The sequence below is a fragment of the Rana temporaria genome, chromosome 7, assembly GCF_905171775.1.
Source record: "Rana temporaria chromosome 7, aRanTem1.1, whole genome shotgun sequence".
Classification (NCBI taxonomy): Eukaryota; Metazoa; Chordata; class Amphibia; order Anura; family Ranidae; genus Rana; species Rana temporaria.
In genome coordinates this window covers 173,413,768-173,433,439 of record NC_053495.1, presented here as the reverse complement: position 1 = coordinate 173,433,439, position 19,672 = coordinate 173,413,768, and the positions used below count along the sequence as shown (strand labels likewise).

General features: G+C 45.0%; 1 protein-coding gene across 2 annotated transcripts in view; it reads left to right on the top strand.

Annotated features, from left to right (window-relative positions):
- RNF11 (ring finger protein 11) overlaps positions 1 to 13,528 on the top strand; it is a 91,311-nt gene extending 77,783 nt beyond the window's left edge. For both annotated transcript variants that reach the window (XM_040360505.1, XM_040360504.1), the window contains exons 2-3: positions 6,441 to 6,610; positions 11,876 to 13,528. In XM_040360505.1, the coding sequence (XP_040216439.1) occupies positions 6,441 to 6,610; positions 11,876 to 12,047 (342 nt within the window). In that variant the 3' untranslated portion in view covers positions 12,048 to 13,528. The remainder of the gene's footprint in view (positions 1 to 6,440; positions 6,611 to 11,875) is intronic.
- The last annotated feature ends 6,144 nt before the right edge of the window (positions 13,529 to 19,672 follow it).

Here is a 19,672-nt window from a genome sequence, read left to right as displayed (position 1 = left end):
ACAGTGAGTACGGGGATAAAAAATGTAAGACCGGCATACCGTAGCTCGCGCTACGATGCCGAATGTAATGGTCTAATAAAAAAAATTTTTTTTTTTTTTTTTAACAGGGTGAACCCCCGCTTTAAGCTAGTGCATTGTTGGTTCACTTACCTTTTCCTTCGATTTTCCCTTCTAAATGTTTTTTTTCTTTGTTTTCTTTGTCTGAATTTTTCACTTCCTGTTCCTCCTCGGTAAGCTGTTCTGGCTGACTAACCCCCATGGATGATGGGGACAAGCTTACTGAGGAGGAACAGGAAGTGAGAAATTCAGACAAAGAAAAAAAACATTTAGAAGGGAAATCAAAGGAAAAGGTAAGTTAACCAACAATGCACTAGCTTAAAGGAACCAATTTAGATAATAAAAAACGAACCTTTACAACCCCTTTAAGTCTCTGCCAGAAAACTAAACTTAAATGGGCCAGGGCTTGGTACCGAGTGATCCCACTAGTCCAACCAACTGGACTTTATGGTCAAACTTTCTGAAGCATGGTGAGAGGGCACGCCTGTAAAATGGACCAAATTTGTTTTTCAGCCATTTTACCTGTTTTTGGCTTCCTTTTACCAAGAAATGACCAGAGTGATGGGAAATTACTATATTTCAACCTTAGAAAGCCAACAAATTGCTTGCCATTTACTGAAACCAAAACTAACCTTCTCAAACCCAGAAGTGGCCATTAAACACTGTTCTGCACATTTTGGCCTTTAAAACCTTTTTGAATCGGTCTTTTTAGGGACTTTTGATCCCAAGGTGGCCAAAGGTGTGAAAATTTTTAGGGGCCACACCCAGGAATTTTGTTTTAACATATTTGCAAATACATGTGTTGGCGGCACAGGCACTTCACGGCACCCCAGTATATCTTTTTAATGCATACTGTTAAGATAATTTGGTTGGCTGCTGGCTGGTTGGTAAGTTGAGCTGGGAATTTTCTTTAGGTTTTTTTGACATGCGTCGTCCCCTTGCTCCGAAGGCCAGCTATAGGTGAGGGCAGTGACCATTTGTTTGTACTTTTGGAATACTGGTGAGGGGATGCACTGGAATACCTTTGCTGGCAGGGTTCTATGTGCTGGGTGTCCAGTGCACCCCTGTGCCTTTTTAAGGAGGGGGTGGGCTCCCTCCATGCTCATCTGCTCTCGATCTGTCCATTATTACGCATGTGTTTCCACGATGGAGGCTCTTAAAAAAAATTGGAGTTAAGACTTTAGATAATACTGGGGTGCCGTGGAGTGTCTTGGCAGCTTACACATGCATTTGCAAATATGTGCAAACTGTTAGACAGGAGAGTCGGGTTGGTTTTAGGCTGTTTGGTAAGTTGAGCTGGGAATTGTCTTTGGTTTTGGTTTGACGTGTGGCCCTTCCATGTGCTCCTAGCTTTGAATGACCGTTATAGGTGGGGGCAGTGGCCATTTGTATGTTTTAAAGTACGCCCTTAGTGTAAATAAGCGCAATACTTTTTTTTTTCTATAAGTTTTGGATAGAAGTGCAGCGGGATTAGAATACCTGTCAGTGTTTATTTGCTGTCTGTGCCCTCATTATGGAGATTTGCCCTCTCTGTCCTGTTTACCGTTATTTTTAAAAGTGAAAGTAAAAGAAAACCCCAAATTTTGGGTTGTCGTCAGAAAAACAATAGCGGGAAAATCTTCCAATCCGGACACTAGTTCTGGTGACCTGGGAGTACCAATGGGTTCCCTTCATTTGCAGGGATTTCCTCTCACTTCCTGTTTGGTTATGGGACAAGAAGTGAAGGGAAATCTCCGAAGTGGGGCACAGATGGTGGAAGAAAAAAAAAAAGTTATAACTAGACTATGGAACGCTTTACCAACCAGCATTCGGTTGGAGGAAAACCACCTGACTTTCAGAAGACAGATCAAAACTCTGCTCTTTTGATGTCATGAGACACGAACAACTAGCGCCCAGAAGCGATTCAGTTCGCATGCGCCGCGCTTTATAAGTTTTTCATTCATTCATTCATAACCCTCCCTTTCTCTATCCATAATGAAAAAAAATAAAGTTTTGCCTGTAGTTCTACCTAAAGCATTTTACTGTTTTAACCCCTTCATGCCAACCATGTGCAAATATGTGGCTTTACTGGACTTGGCTTTTTTTTTTGTGGGGTCACATATTTGCCCATCTCCCTTTTTTTTTTTTTTTTTTTTTGTGCTGGAAGCGCTCCTAGGACAAATACCCGGGCCCTATTCTAACAAACGGGACCCACAACGTCCGATTCTGGGTCACCTGGTCGCTGTGGTAGCCTCTGATTGGCTATCATCACAGATCAGTCACTGTGAAGTCCACCCCTGTGTCTCTGTGAATGGACGAGACGGATACATTATAGGGATAGGGTTTTTTTTTTGTTAAATACCTAGATCCAGATAAGGGTCACTATATTTTTTTTGGACAGGATTGCTTTTTTTTATTTAATTAGTATTGGTGTTTTAGGCAGAATATAAAAAAACAATGCGCATTATTTTCTGGGCTGTAGAATGAGTACAAACGCATGTGTGATATCGCTGCGATCGTCAGGAGCAGAACTTATTTTCAATTGTTCTTTGGTGATAGGTTGTGGTAGTAGCAAGAAATTTAGTTGCATTTAAAAAAAAAAAGAGTTTTTCTACTATTTTGTGCCAGTTTTCCTTTTGATTTAAAAAAAATATCAGGAGATATCCATTACCATTTACCGCCACATCAAAGCCCAATTTGGCCTGAAAAAAACAAGGTATAATCCACCTGGATACACAAAGTAGTTGTGGTGATATTTCCAGATTTACCAACACGTGTCAAAGTTGCAAAATTGGGCTTACTTGGGCATTAAGATCCGTTTTCTCCTTAGGCGTGAAGAGGTTAACTTTAAAAATATTTTCTGTGAACTCTAAAGTGTATTCAATTACATTTCTAATGCTGCAGATGTATAATATCGTGATTTACCGCTTTGCTGTTTTTTTTTTTTTTGCTCGTGGTAGTGATTCGTAGACATATCATGGAGCTTACCAGCCGTAAAAGAGATCTTTTCATGTGTTCTGAGAAGTTCCTGAGGGCTTGACAATTACACAACTGTTTTCCAGTCCAGCGATCTGCTGCGTTGTGCAGAGCATGGGATGCCGGGAGGGATATAGGAGTGGAAGCCTCTTTTATTGCACGTGTGTCAGCAGACTGGTGATTTAATGGTGTAAGACGGCAGCAACTGGCATGGCCTCTGGAGACAGCTGGCCAAGGAGGAGACTGCTGTCTGCAGCATTCATCCTCAGCCCGGTCAGCCAGACTCCATAGATAATTGTATGTCCAACGCCGACTGCGCAACTGACTGCAAGGCGCACACAGTAGATTCTTCTTAAATAAACAAATTGGCGACCGTGCAAAAATGCTTAGGATCACTCTTTTAGCTGGCCATAGATGATTCCATTTTAATTTAGTTTATTCAATCAGTGGGTTGAACAAGAAAAAGCGAACAGATTTCTCCAAGCACCCAAATGAGAGCGATGAATCGTTTTTCGGCATTCCTGTTTGACATTCCGTTTCCCATATCTGGGTCAGCTAGAGTAGTCTGGGTTGAAGAGGACCAATGGTTGCATTCTGTGAGGTTAAGGGCAGTGGCGGCCCGTCCATACGGGGCACAGGGGGCGCCACCCTGAGCCGACCCAGTCATGCAAATTTAATGTTTGCTATAGGCCAATCAGGAAGCGGGTCCTGAGACCCGATTTGGCTGAGAGGAGAAGCTATTCTATTGGCGACTGAGGAGGAGGAGACGCGGGGTGAAGCCGAGGAGGAGGAGACGCGGGGTGAAGCCGAGAAGGAGGAGACGCGGGGTGAAGCCGAGGAGGAGGAGGAGACGCGGGGTGAGGAGGAGGAGGAGACGCGGGGTGAAGCCGAGGAGGAGGAGGAGACGCTGGGTGAAGCCGAGGAGGAGGAGGAGACGCTGGGTGAAGCCGAGGAGGAGGAGGAGACGCTGGGTGAAGCCGAGGAGGAGGAGGAGACGCGGGGTGAAGCCGAGGAGGAGGAGGAGGAGACGCGGGGTGAAGCCGAGGAGGAGGAGGAGACGCGGGGTGAAGCCGAGGAGGAGACGCAGGATGAAGCCGAGGAGGAGGAGGAGACGCGGGGTGAAGCCGAGGAGGAGGAGACGCGGGGTGAAGCCGAGGAGGAGGAGGAGGAGACGCGGGGTGAAGCCGAGGAGGAGGAGACGTGGGGTGAAGCCGAGGAGGAGGAGGAGACGCGGGGTGAAGCCGAGGAGGAGACGCGGGGTGAAGCCGCACAGGAACATTGCGCGATTCGCATGCAGTTCTGTGCAGTGGGATTTCAGCCCAATTTAATTTTGAATGGGCTAAAATCGCACCGGACCTCGCCAAAAGCGGTGCATTCACTACTTTTTGAAACGCGTGGCAGCGGCATTACATGTTCTGTGCCATGTGATCCGGTGTGGACAAACGCACAGCATTTCTGACCCTCGTTTTGGGTTGTCAACTCTGTGCTGACCCCCGCAGCAGATCGCAGGGGCTTTGCGATTGGAATGCGGTGTGTGAAGCCGCACAAGAACACCGCTTTCCCGCACTGCATTCTAGTGTGAACGGGCCTGAAGGATGCAGTACATTGGGTGACAATCCTGTCTATGGAAGCGTGCTTTGCGAAGGTTGTAGGGCCCACACCTTTCTCCTTTTGTGGCAATGAAGTTCTACTTTTGGCTTGTAGAAGAAAGCAGCGATTGATTGTCTGTGAATGCAGAATATTTCCTCCAGGCTACAATAAATAAAAAAAAATAGAAAAGGGGAAATGTTGTCACAGTGCCACCTTTTATTTCTGATCATACAGTATGACTGGCTATAAGAGATCCGCACGCTTATAACCACACTGCGCTTTTCTTCCATAGTCAGCCAGCGAACGCTCCGAGTGATTAGCTTGCTTTCTCCCACAGAGAAGGGAACAATTCTGATCGATGTACAGATATTGTCACTTGTGCTAATCCAACAGTTTGAGTTCACATAATTGACTCTGGTGTGACTTGCTTTTGTGTGGCTTCTATAGAGCTGCACAGAATATTCCTTCCCTCCCACATCCAAAATGTGTCTTTGGATGAAATATTGCAGGTTTGGTACATTGGAAAGCCACACATGAAATTTTATTATTTTCTGTTGAGTGGAGCAAAATTTATATCTGGGATAATAAATTACTACTATGTTTTTTTTTTTTTTTTTTTTTTTTCTGTTACTTTGTACAGTATTACTAAACTGGTATGTCAGCTGAAGAGGGGGTCAGATTCAGCATCACTGGCTAGGACTGGACCGCTTGACGTTTGCTGTTACCTGTTGTTGGTGATCATAGCAGAATTTAGTGTAAGAAATACACAGGAGAAAATGTATGTTGACAAGGAGTGTAGAGGTGGGCGGGGAGTCTACTGACATCACGACTTCACCCACCAAGCTCCAGACAACAGATCCACCCACAGAATCTGCAGTTTTTCACTTCTTATAACAGACAGCGGGGAGACATTTGACAGGTAAGGATACATGCAGGAGGCATCTATATCCTTATAGATCAGCACTATGGCAGTCGTTTAGAAAGGATGAGAGTGGGTTTACATCCACTTTAAAGCTTAACCACTTCAACCCCCGGAAGAATTTACCTCCTTCCTGTCCAGAGCACTTTTTGCGATACGGCACTGCGTCGTTTAACTGACAATTGTGTGGTCGTGCGATGTTGCACCCAAACAATGGTTTTTATTTTTTGCGCTGTAAACAAAGAGTGACAATTTTGAAAAAAAGCTATATTTTTTTACTTTTTTCTATAAAACTGGCGGGGAAGGGGTTAAACACTAGGGGGGCGATCAAGGGGTTAAGTGTCCAAGGGAGTTGATTCTAACTGTGGGGGGTCGGGGTGGGCTACCACTGATGTGACGGTAATCACTCTGCTCTCCTATTAGCATCTTACTTCATGAAGCTTCTTGCTCTCCCAATCTGAGCTCTGCTGTAAAGAGTCTTATAATAGGTCAAATTCAGGTACTTATACTGATTGCATTTAAAACAAAAATATCAATGCGGCAATGAATACAGAGATGCATTAAAGCGGGAGCTTCATCCAAAAGGGGAGGTTCTTCAAGTCCAGCAGTTTTGTAGCTGCTGACTTTAAATTTGTATTTTATTTTTTCCCCAGAATGAAGAACCTCTTTTTATATTTGACTAGAATTCAGTAACTGCTGTGTAACGGAACTCTGAGTAATAGACCAGTCACCAGTGTATGGAATGTAGAAACCGGTGCCAATGCTGGAGAAATGCCAGCAGAAGGCGAACTAGTGGAGAAAAAGTTACATTTTGGATTTTTTCTTTTTTTTGCTAGCTTTTAGATTCAATAAACTACAATTTGTCTTATTGCTCGTTACCATTTTCTTTAAGTAATAAAATCTCTTTTTTGTCTTCCAGGAGCAGGCCCCAGTACCGGTGTACCATCCAACCCCAAGCCAGACCCGACTAGCTACTCAGCTCACAGAAGAGGAGCAAATCAGAATAGCGCAAAGAATAGGACTCATACAGCACCTTCCTAAAGGGGTGTACGATCCTGGACGGGATGGGTCGGAGAAGAAGATTAGAGAGTAAGTTCTCAGCATTTCACTTCTACTTCACTGCTGTCACATTCATATGCAATGGGTCCAGTTCAGAGAGCGAGAACAGTCATCTGTCACATGGTCATCCAATCGGCTTTTCCCTTTTGCAGTATTTAAGAATAGCGTGAGGAATTGAATTTGCTACAGTGTGGCAACACTGACCATTCTTCACTTGGATCCTTTAATAATTAGAGAAACCCCACTTCATATAATACTGTGTGTCACAGAGGAGGCTATCCTGGCGACAGGAGATGGAACATGTTTCACCATAAATATGGGTGGAACATGTTTCACCATAAATATGGGTGGAACATGTTTCAAAGGGTGAACTTGGTGAAACATTTTAAGGCCAACAAGTCCCCCCCCCCCCCCATATGTGATAGCATGGAGACATCAGGGGTCTACTAGACCCAGAATGTCACCTCTGCCTTCCACTGCAGCTAATCAAGCACAGATCATGCTGGATTAGCTGCTTACCCAGCCACAGTGGTTGGGGAATTACAGTTCTACGCCTGGGAATGACCATGCTTGTTGCTCTGTGGATCAATTCATCACAGAGGAGATGGGGAACAAAGCTTGTTTTTAACCCCCTGAAATCCAGGCTGTTTATATATGACCTGTAACGGTCACCACCGTTTACGACCTTCCATCAACCCACGACAGCTTATCGACACTCCACAATCAGGCAAACGAACACGACCCATAAGAATTCCCCCCCCCAGACACGAGACGCACAGCTCTGTGTTCTGGTTTCAAATGCAAGACAACTTTAATGGCTAGCTCTCAAGTTTATTTACAGTTTAAGCATGAAAGGAACAATCAAACTCTCCACCCACACACTGGGGGGCTTCAATACACCTTCAGATGGCTAATTGCTAAACATTCCAGACATTTCGATGCCGGGCTATAATTATCATGATCTAATCACTCCACCTGAGAAGTCACATTCCTTCATTAACAGAATTCAAACAAAACACCATCACACAATGATTTCTTCTCAATCCACATCTTTAGACAGACGTTCTGTCTCCGCATACAGCTTGACAAGTTCCATTCCACACACACAACAGTATTTAGCATACATAATGAGAGATCCTGGACCAGACTTAATTAGCATGTCAACAGTCTACACAGAGAGATGAGTCATAGAATAAACCAACACTTCGCAATATCTCCTGCAATATGAGCTATCAGTAATGTCCCCTGTCCTGTAATTTAGGATATAATTTCTCAGTCACCCTATGGCCCTATCGGACATAAGGTGACCCTAGACATAAGAGTTATTAATGACGCTGGCACAGGAGTACCCCTCATCCTTCCAAAGTCTCTGTTTGTCCCGGGTCATTCCGTTACATGACCTATGGACATTAAGTGGTTAACCTAAGCTAGCAGATCACAAGTTTACTGGCTCACCAAATAGCCACCCCTGAATCCAGTGCAGTTCTTTGAAGCGATCTGCAATAGTCCTGGTGGCTGTAGTTGATACACATTTTTTGCTGCAAGTTTCACGGGAATAGCTGTAAACACAAACGCGTACTTCAGGCTCCTCCGCTCCAGCCCAGAGGGATTGTGTACAGTATGTGTGTTCTTAGTCTTCCTATGGGGACACAGGCTTTTCAGAAGAGATCTGCTATTATTTTTCAGAGCATAACAAAGGCCAAGAGTTGGGCAGTTAAGAAAAAAAACAATTGCGGTTATCTTCCAGAATCTTTGCAGTTTCTGTCAGTTGAAGCACAAACTCTCTAAGGGCAAGGTCACATATATTGCAGTGACCGGAGTTTTCTGTCTTCTTCGCACGGCAATGCTGCCCGGAGCTGTGCTGCAGTGATCTCAGAATTCTGGGCTGAATCGCATGTCGCTGTAAGCAGCGCAGTGCACCATGCTCCAGCACGGTGACACAAATGAAGTGTCACTTTATACAGCTCAAATAAAGTTGAACAGTGTTACGATTCACAAACATCCACGTGGCAATCAAAAACATAGCCCACATCTCTACAATACATGTACATTTCTCAATTTTTTATCCAGTTGATCTGCCAGAAAAATTGTGTGCTCCTACCTTTTCTCTTTAATGTGACAACACACATTTTTGGCTCTAAATTCTAAAGCACCTGGTGTCAGCCCTTCTTGCTTAAAACACGATTAATATAATTAACTATACTCTTCTGCTTTGTGCAGTGTTATTGCGCACAAAACCTTTTTCTCTGGGGTTCCCTGCCTGTACTTTGACTCCTCCTCTTCTGTGTCTGTATCCATAGCAAGCTCTTGCTATGGGGGCAGACATGCAGGATCTCTGTGTCCATGGACGTACACACAGGATGTGGCTTGGCTCCACGCCTGCTCCCTCAGAAGATATGATTGACAGCAGCAAGAGCCAATGGCTTTCGCTGCTGCCTCTGCCTACGAGGGAAGAGAGAGCAGCAAGGCTGCTCTTGGGCAGGGTGCTGGATTGAAAGAAGCCAGGATAGGTATTTAGGAGGAGGAGCTGATACTAGAAGGTTTTTACCTTTTTAGGCTCGGTTCACACCTAAACCGGACTCGGATCACACAGCAACGCGTCCCTGTTTTCCATTTCAGGAACAAATCGGGCAGGATCTTTGCCTGAATTCGTCCTTGAAATGGAACCAAAGATGCACATTGTTTCTGTTCAGTGCACTCCGCAGCCACCCCGGAGATACGTGAACTGGCACCATAGAGAGCCAGTCACATTCTCCGTCTATACAAATTGGATGCAGAGAAAGCCACATCCAATTTGCTTAGGTGTGAACCCAGCCTTAGGCTGGGTTCACACCTATGCAGTTTTTGTGCTTTTTGCATTTTGAAGATTTGCACTACAATCCATTTAACATGGTTTCCCATGGAACACGTTCTGTAGTGCAAATCTGCAAAATGCAAAAATCATAGGTGTAAATCCAGCCTTAATGCAGAGAATGCATTAAGGTAAAATAAAACTAAGCCTTTAGAACAGGGGTCTCAAACTTGGGGCCCTCCAGTTGTTGAAAAACTACAAGTCTCATCATGCCTCTGCCTGTGGGAGTCATGCTTGTAACTGCCAGCCTTGCAATGCCTCATGGGACTTGTAGTTTTGCAACAGCTTGAGGGCCGCCGGTTTAAGACCCCTGCTTTAGAACCACGTTAAAACGGAAACTAAAGTCCCACTGTCGGAAACCGCAAGCAGACAGACTCTTTATAGCAGAAGAGAGATATGCAATCTCTCTTATGCATAAAAGAAACGTATCTGCAATCTTTTTTAGAATGTACACTGAGAGGCCCAACTCCGTGTCTGTGTGCCGGAATGGCATCCTGTGTTGTCCTGAACTGGCCAAGGAAGACAGCCAAAGACCAACACTCAGTAGAAAATGTGGACCATTGATGGAAAGGTAAATTTAAGCTCTGCTTTCATTTCTCATGGATTATAAAGAGCACCAGTCTCCCCTCCCCTCCATAATCCCCCCTCCTGCACAAGCAGAGATCAAAGGAATATATCGGCACACAAGACTTCTGGCAGTATCAACAGTAAAAAAATAAAAATAAATCACTTGCTGAACAGATGTAACAAAATGCTTTCAATGGTACATTTTGCAGGTCAAAAAGGAATAGATAAGGGAAGTTCATTGTTAACGTTTCCATACACTTTAATCCCCCTTAAAGCTGGCTATACATGTTCTTTTTTTTTTTTTTCTGCAATCAGTGGGTTGAATGGAAAAAAAAAACCTGACTCATCCCGACATCCAAACAACAATGTGATGTGGGATCTCTCCCGCTGTGCTATTGTATTCTGACAAGTTTAATTGGTCAGCAGTTGTCCTTCAAAGCACAGAACTTCCCTGAGTTATCTATATTGCCTTCATCTTCAATCCTCACAATTCCAGGGAGGTTGTATACAGATAAATATGAAAGAAAAGGCAACTGTATGAGCAGTAAAAGTATTAATTTTGTCAGTCCTCGAACATGATCACCTAACCTTTATACCAGGACAATTGCCATATTGGTGTATCCTTTTATTATCCTCTGCCACTGCACTATTGCTGCTCCTTTCTCAAAAAGGAGATCTTCCTAAGAATTTCATCCTTTAATATAGAAGGTTATATTCCCCCAAGGTTCAGAAATATGAGAGGTGTAGATGATTCCTTGGCCCACAGCTATTGGCATTGGCCAAATCTAATTTACTGTCCCTTTTTATTGGCAATCTCATTAATCCATACACTTGGAAGTGTCTGTAATTTGCCTTTCCCAGGTTCACAAGTTGCTAACTAGTCCCAGAGCAGTGATGTGGAGGGTTTCAGGTTCTTGAGTCACTGCCTGGAAATAAACATGCAGCCTATGAACCAGATCAGCTTTTTCCAACCAGGGTGCCTTCAAGTTTCTTCAGGGGTGCATTGACAAAATGCCCAAAAAGTCCTCATTGTATATAAGTCAACTGGTGGATAAAGCCTGCCTCTTGGTTAAAAAAAAAAAGTTTTTTTTTTTTTTTTTTTATCGTGCACCATTACAACCTTCTAGCCACTGGCATCCTACTAACCAGTGATGTCATTGGTTGATAGAGGATGTTGAGCGCCTGCACAGCAACCTATTTTGCCCCTCCACTGCCCCTCTCCATCACCCCTGGGGTCACATTGGCTGAATGAGGGATAGAAACTGAGGGAGGAAAAACTCTGGTATACTAGTCAGTACCAGGGTGCAAAGGTGTGTTTACTTTGGAAGAATAAATCATCTCTTCACACTGCTGCGACTTGTCATGCAACTTGAGAGCTCAAAGTTGCATGACTAATTGCACCATATTAACTGCAATGAAACTGTTCTAACTGGTACGACTCAAGTCACTCCAACTTAGAAAAATGTTCCTGCACTACTTTGGTGCGACTTCATCACCACTTGCATTGACTTCTGTTAAAGAAGTTGTATGCAAGGCGTAATGAACTTGGGCAAGAATGTTGGCTTCAAAGTCGCACTGGTGTGAACCAGGGCTAATGTTTGGTGTCCTACGTGTGTGGACGTTGCTGCATTATGTAAAAATTATTTTTGGTTAAAATTCTGCAGAAAAGACAGAAAAGAAGGGTGCCCAAAAAAGAAACATTGAGAAGTTCGTCTTCTATTGGGTCATATAGTCTGTAAACTATAAAGGGAAAAAAAAAATGTCCAGTGCACTTTGGCATGTGTATTCTACCCCTCGTTTTTTGTTTTGTTTTTTTTATAAGTGTGCTACATGCCAATTATTTCTCAATAAACCTGAATGTCGTCTTCTTTCCATAGGTGTGTGATCTGTATGATGGACTTTGTGTATGGGGACCCCATACGATTCCTGCCCTGCATGCATATTTATCACATGGACTGTATAGATGACTGGCTAATGCGATCCTTCACTTGCCCTTCCTGCATGGAACCAGTGGATGCAGCCCTGCTGTCATCTTATGAGACTAACTGAGCCTCTCCCGGACCTCGCACAACAAAACAATGGCTGCCCAGGGTTCCCCTCGTCTGAACCCGAAGAGCCACGAGCATACGGATTAGGAGATTGCACACAAAATACTGAATGACCTTCCTGTCGGCATCCTTCAATATATCCCAAGTACTTCACGTCAGAAGGAATCCATTTTTATCACAGGAATCCAACCGGGGGTTTAAAGTGGCGGCTCCTGTCTAATGGATGATTTCTTCTCCCTCTCGGATCCTATCGTGCTTAAAAAAAAAAAAAACAACAATGCTTTGTTCACTTCTATGTTCCTGTCATTGGATACAAGGCCTATTATGTATGTTAATTCTATTGATTCTGTCTCCTGCCTTGTCATTATTCCGCACCTTCCACGTCTCCTTCAGTAGCCTGTTATGATGTTCTAAGTGAATTTGTGAGGGTTTGTGTCTGTCATTGTATGGGGTTAAAGCCGCGCATCGCCCTGGACATTATACGAGGCCTGGCGTCGGATGGATATACTGGGCACTAGTGTTTTTGTCGCTCTGTATGTGGACCTTTTTTGGACGAAACGCGGCTGATATATGCACACAGTGATGTCCGCTAGGGTGCTCATCCTCCTGTGCTTTACCTCCTGGAAGGATAGTCTGCAGAAGAGAGAAGAGGAATCCACTCTTTATAGAGACACCAGGCCCTCTGGGTCCGGGCACATCTGTGCCAACGGTGATCGATTTGTGGAGGACAACTCCTGTTTTAAAGGACTGGCACGCAACTAGTTTTAACCCTTTGGCTCCCAGGATGGCCTGTGACAGGCTTCTGGCTCCTCCTTGAGCGGAGGATTTATTTGCACCTTTTATTATTATAATTAATTATATTATATTATTATTATTTCTTTCCATTGGAAATGGAAATTCCATGGCCTTAGGTCCCTGTAACGTTGAACTTTGTCATCACAGGACAGGCTCCTCACCCAAGCGACGCTGTCTGATGCAGTTAGCGCTTCAGCTGCTGTGGAGCTACAGATCCCAGCATGCCCTGCTGCTCCCCAGCAGCTGGAGAGACGTAGCTTGCCCATGCTTAGCCTAGCGAGAGGTGACTGCAGAATAGTGTTGCAATTAGAATCACGAAGTGTTCGAACGTGATCCATTAACCAAACGTGAGTTCCTTTTTTTTTTTCTTTTTTCTTTTTTTTTTTTTTAAACTGTGTATTTTAAGCAAATACACAAATTGCAGAACCTTTTTTTGTGTAGAATAAGCCCCTGTGAGGTTCAGGACATCCCCACCGCACAAGGTGGGCGCTTGCTGACTTCAAAGGGATTAACCATCATTTGTGTTACATTTATGTTTATGTAATCACTACCGTATATTTTTCTGTTTGTGTGTTTTTTTTGTTTTTTTTTTTGTTTAAACTCAACTGTATTTTCATCATCGGCCTTTGAAAAGTGGTGTTGCTAGCTCAGCATCAGATTAAAGCTGTGTATTCTGAAAGTTTAAACCCCTGATTTGGCTGTGCTTCAAAACGCTTAATACCCAGGACTGAAGAGCCCCTGTTCTCAGCATTTCAGATAGCAGATCTGCAACTCATGCGGATACATTTGTTACATTACAATAGTACTAGTCTGATAAGATGGCCTGCTTCTGTTTTAACTTGTAATGGCCATGCAGGGTCTCATTTTGTGGAAACTGAAACCAGGAGAACATGTGATCTGATCTGGAGAAGTTGAGCTCAACAGAGACGAGGGTGGAAATGACCTCCTAGCGCTAATGCTTAACTATGAGCTTGGCTTTGGAGTTTGTAACTGGAGATTTGTACAATACTTGGCTGGCAACAAACTTTATTACACATTTGATGCACTAAATCGCCACATGACCATCACACTTATATCCTCTTGTTAGAAGTCACATTCCAAAAGTGGTGTCTTGGATCCTTTAGGTCTTCAAAACACCACCAAGCTGATGGACTTTTGTTACATGATTTTAGGTACACTATATGGTCAAACCTATGCTGACATCCCACCACACTGGGTTCAGGTCTTTCCATTTGAAGGGTACTGGTAATATTAAAGTGATACTGAACACACACTGTTTAATTTACATTGTCCCTTCGTTTAATGTATATGAATGATGGCACTAATTATTTTAATTAAAAAAAAAAAAACGATCCAAGTATCTTTTTCCTAATCGATATACAGTTGTCACATGGCCCAGCTCTTTCCCAGCCTGTCTGCAGGGAAACATAAGTAGGAGGAGCTTCTAGTTTTCTGCTGCTGGTCACATGTTCAAAGAAAAAAAAACAGCCTTTGGAATACAGGGTAAAAAATAAATAATATCAATAAACTGTTTTAAATTGTCATACAAATATATATTTGAAATCAAATCTTTATTATTTTGTAGAAATAACATGGTGCTTGGGGATCTCTGCCACCCACAGGCTGTCACACCCCTCCAGCCTGTGTCTTGTAGATTAATGGAGGCTTCACCTCCCTTTTATTCCATCTGGGTGTCCAACCATTGGCCCGCAAAGCCCTCTGATGTGGCCCGCAGTCTCCTGCTCTGGGATGGGGGGGGGGTCGGCAAGCTCAGATTACTAGTTGCTGACCCTCTATCCCAGAGCATCAATGTTGTGAATTAAGCCAGTAGAGTAAGCAAGTGGCTGAAGAGCAGAGCTGCATAAGCTATTGCTTCCTGTATAGTGTCTGCTCCTGTCACAGGTGGGTGATACCAAATGCACTCTGCCTGGGACAGCAACAGCCGGTGCTACCTGAATGGAAGACTGTAGGACTCTAAAATCGCAGTGTATATATGCACCCCCTCCCCCATGTGGGTAAACAGCAGCCCATCAGTGTGAAAGCAGGCCTCAGCCCCTTTTCATACAATTGAGCCAACCCAATTGGACCCCCCATTCACTCCTCTGGAGTGGCAGATGTAAATGGGCTTGTGTCTGTTTACACCCGCCTACCTCTAAATAAATTCGCAAAAAAAACAGAAGGTGATCCGTCCCTTTCTGTCTAGGTGGATCAGAGGGCCCATAGAGTGGGCTGTGTTCATGTCCGCTCTGCTGTGTGCAGAGACACAGACCTGTCATCTGCCCCCTCCACTTATTGTGGCCCGCGACCAGTTACAAAGTCGCCCTCACTCTTCAAAAAGCTGATCTTGATGTAATTTCCCACCTTCATCGTGTTTACCTGGTTAGTGGGCATGGAGAAGGAGGGAGGGAGTGGGTTGTCATTTACCACTGTCTACATGCCCACTTGTGTGGCCTGCTCAGATGTGATGGGAAATGCTCAGCACAGAAACTCAACGAAAACTAAGCATGTGCAGAGTTGCCACCACAGCTGCAAAATCCCTTGCTGAATTGGAGACCTGAACAGAAGGTGGAGATGGAGAGCAGCAGGATCGACCAGGTTTTATGCAGAATACAGCAAACTAACCTCCTAGTGATTGCGTGAGTATGAAAAGCATGGAATACACCAATTATGAGTTTTTTCCAGGACAGCCCTTGAGAGATGGAGCTCCTCCATGCACAGGAAGCACATCACCTCCAGCTCTTTATAAGGCGGTCCCTCAGGCATCTGGTCAGTTTTTTTTTTTTTGTGTTTCCTCAGACGGAGGAGACATGTTACCTGGAAGAACCGTCTTTTAAAAAAGGGGGATGGATCCGGGAGAATATCCATCACAAGGGCAGGAGGAAGACCGTATGGGCTGTACACTTAAGCCTTTTGCCCCTCACCTTAAAAATTCTCTCCATTAAGGCCTCGGGTTCCCTCCGCTTGTGCATGGAGTTCCCCGTTCCCTCTTCTCTCCGGAGCCCGGTGAGGGAGTGGGCAGTGATGGCCAGCATGGCGGCGGCATCGGCAGCACTCCCCTCGCGGTGGGCGCCTTGACCCGGAAGTCGCCGAGAGTAACCTCCGGCCTGGATGCGCGTCATCACTGCGCCGGAAACGCTGTTTCCGGCGCAGAGAACGAGGGAAGGCCGAGTCGGCGCCCATAAGGCATCAAGCATGGGCTGTAACACCGGAGCATCATGGAGGCTTCCTACGCTCCAGGGGAGTCTGGCGCCGGCTCTTCACAGGTAGGCTGGCCGTAACAACCTTTTTCCTGTGTTTTTCACCTGCATAGAAGGGGAGCTAGAAAGGGCAGTGTACGTATTCAGAGCTCAGTGGGCACCTTAAGACAGGGGAGGGGGACACTACTATGTTGTGGTCACTAAAAAAATCTCCCCCTCTCCCTTTTTTGTTCCCTGCCCAGAAGGATCCTAAAGAACACAGTGCAAAGGGCCCTTCCAAAGACAAGAGGAAGTGCCCCCACATGTAATGCAAGGCTTTCATCCGATTATACTAAAAGCTTAAGTGCCCCCTGTATTACAACAGTATTAAACAACAAGGAGGATTCCCCTCTTACCAAATTCCTTGGATCCTTCAAAGATAAAATGCAATCCACCTTCCAATCCTTCAGAAAACTTATTGCTGAAACTCAAATCCCAGGCCTAACTGCCAGGCAGCAAGAGGTGCTCACCTCTCCCACTCCGGTAGCATCAGAATCAGGTGAATCTGTGGCGAATGAGGATGTTTCCCTTAGAAATACTGACCCAGATTCTGGGCAGGAAAAAGGTCAGGATGACTCCCGCACCCCCACCCGATTCAAACTCTCCCAAGAGGAAGTAGACGAATTGGTAAGGGCCATTCATGAAATGTTAGAGCTGAAGGAAGAAAAAAACCTCGCTCTCACGACATGATAAAATGTACCAGGGGTTAAACAGAAGAAAAGTAGATTTGGTGCTCGGGGAATGGGAGGAACCTGATAAAAGGCCCTTCTTTTCAGGTGGCCTGAAAAGAAGGTTTCCCTTTGACGAGGACCCCAGTGCAGTTTGGAACCAGTCCCCAAAGCTGGATGCCCCCCTGGCGAAGGTGTCAAAACATTCAGACCTAGTCTTCGACGACATGGGACACTTAGCGGATCCCATGGATAAAAGGGGGGATGTAATCCTCAAAAGATCCTGGGACACGGCTATGCCCAACCTTAAACCAGCCATAGCAACCACGTGTGTAGCCCGTAATTTTGAACTTTGGCTTAAACAATTACAGGAACACCTGACGGCAGGTACCCCTAGAGCAGATATGCTAAAATCTTTCCCCATGCTTTTTAAAGCAGTAGGATTTATCGCAGATGCCTCAACAGAATCTGTAAAACTTTCAGCCAGGGCGGCTTCACTGTCAGTAGCAGCCAGGAGAACTCTTTGGCTCAAAACCAGGCTGGGAGACACCGCCTCTAAATTGCGCCTATGTAGCGTTCCATTTTCAGCTAAATTTCTGTTTGGCACTCCGCTAGACGAAGCGTTAGAATGCACTGCGGATAAAAAGAAGACTTTTCTTTATCGTACATCACGGGACACAGAGCTGCATAGCCATTACATGTGGGTTATAGAGTCTACCTTCAGGTGATGGACACTGGTGTAATCAATTAAACAGGAAGTTCCCTCCCTATATAACCCCTCCCCTACTGGGAGTTCCTCAGTTTTTTCATCAGTGTCTAAGGTGTTGGTCACGAGTTAACATGTGCTCTTAGGAGCTCCACTGGAGGGATCCATGCTGGATGTAAAAAGCCTCCATAAATCCGGATCCGTCCAAGGTGCTTCATAGCCAAAGTGGACGGTACCCGGGCCTCGGTACGAAGAACGAGGTTTAGCCTATAATGCCTCTCTGCGGAGGGCTGGATCCTGGGTTCCAGAACTTTGTGCCTTCTAAGGACCAAATGTTTTTTCTGCTGCCAGGGTGCTATATAGGTCCAGGGGTGTGGTGTTCCTGCCATGGACCCCGGTCCCTGAAGGTCTAGGACTATACCCACGGTGAAGGGGGAAGATTGGGCCTCTTGCTTGGCAATACCCTGCAGCGTGGAAAGGTAAGAGAGGGACCTACGGGACTTGGTTCGACAGTAGGTCTTCTGTAGGGGACTATGGGTCTCGCCTATATTTATGTTTTTATGCATGGGCAATGTAAACCACAATGTCTTTTGAGACGGGATGGCTCAGGGCACCCATATACCTCCCCTAGCCGGCATGTAGCCTGGGCCACTATGTCTGTTCAGACAGGATGGCTGTAGTACCCATATATCTCCCCTTGAAGGGGCTGGTACATAAAAAAAAAAAAATGCCCTTAATCCTATGCAAAGCATTGTCTTCCATGAGTAGCTGCAAGTCTTATCTGTTTTTCCACTACTATGGGCAGTAAAAGACATGCCTGATGTTTTCGCTTACCATGCTTTCCAAAGACGGAAGCTTAAGTGTTAGCTGGTCTATTGTGTGTCCCACTTCCTCAGCTTCAGGCTCTACCATGTCGCACGTGCTCACCGGCTCAGTACAGTCGCAGAGAGGGCTCTTCAAAAAGGCCCAGACGTCAGAGCTCTGTAAAGCTAGGGGGACACAAACGCAAGCACCTTGTGTGAGTTGGATACAGATTCATCTAAGACGCCTACTCCGCATCTAGCTGTGCAGATTAGCAGGCATTGTTGCTGCCAGACTATGTTCAGCTGTTGATGCACCTGGGTTAAGCTCCTCTGCTTTTAGCTTAGGACTTTGGTCTTCCCATTGAATAAGGTCAGGGGTAGGAATATAAAAAGGAATCGCCACCTGAACCTGGTGGCCCCTTATTCTCCCCTGTAGAGACAGCTCACAGATTGAGCCATCAGACCTGTCAGGCAATCAATGCAGCCTCCCCCAACATTGCAGCCACTCTGCATGTGTTTTGTTTTTTGCATCACATTTGTTGTTCTACAAGAGGTTAACTGCTATGTTCGCAGCATCCTCACAAGAAGCAAAAAAAAAAAAAAAAAAAGCAGGGTGTGTCCCTTTTCCTGCTTTAATCCTTAAACAAAGGGATTAGAAGAGCTGGGGATGAAGGTTCACTGTCAGAGGACAGGAGACAGGAGCTGCAGCCTAACGAGGAGAAGCTATCAATAGCCCTACAGGTTCTGATTGCACCTGCAGTCTTTTCAGAGATTCATGCTGCATATAATTTCCCTCTGCCTACTCGGCCAAAGCCTCTATCTTCTCCTTAGAGTGTAAAGAGAGGTTTTCCTATAGGTGGCTAGTAAGACCTCCATATGGTCCTCAGCCTGGTGTCGGCTTCAGGCTAACCAAATGCACATCTGAGGGATGCACAGTTGCTGGTACACATTGCTAACGTCTCTTAATTGAGGAAACGCACATCTACAGAGGATAACTTCCTTTTTACCAGTCCGCATGTTGCATAAGATACATAAGTTTGGAATGCATGTGGGATAAAAACAAGTAACAAAGCATGTTTTATTGTGGATCGCATAAGGATACATGTTTCTGTCTGTATGGTGTTGCATGTTTGTTAGAGTTGCATAGAAATGCTTGAGTGCATAAAGATGCTAGTTACCTGATCACTCAAGTCCTGGATTACCCAAGGATATTTGGTCACACAGAGAGACTTGTTTCCACAGAAAGGCCTAAAATCGCATAAAGACGTTTGTATGTATAAAAATGCTGGATCACACACACGGTTACCTGATCACCCAAATCCTTGATTACCCAAGGATGTTTGGTCACACAGAAGTGGTTTGTTTCCACAGAAATGCCTAAAATCGCATAAAGTTGCTTGGATGCAAAAAAGATGCTG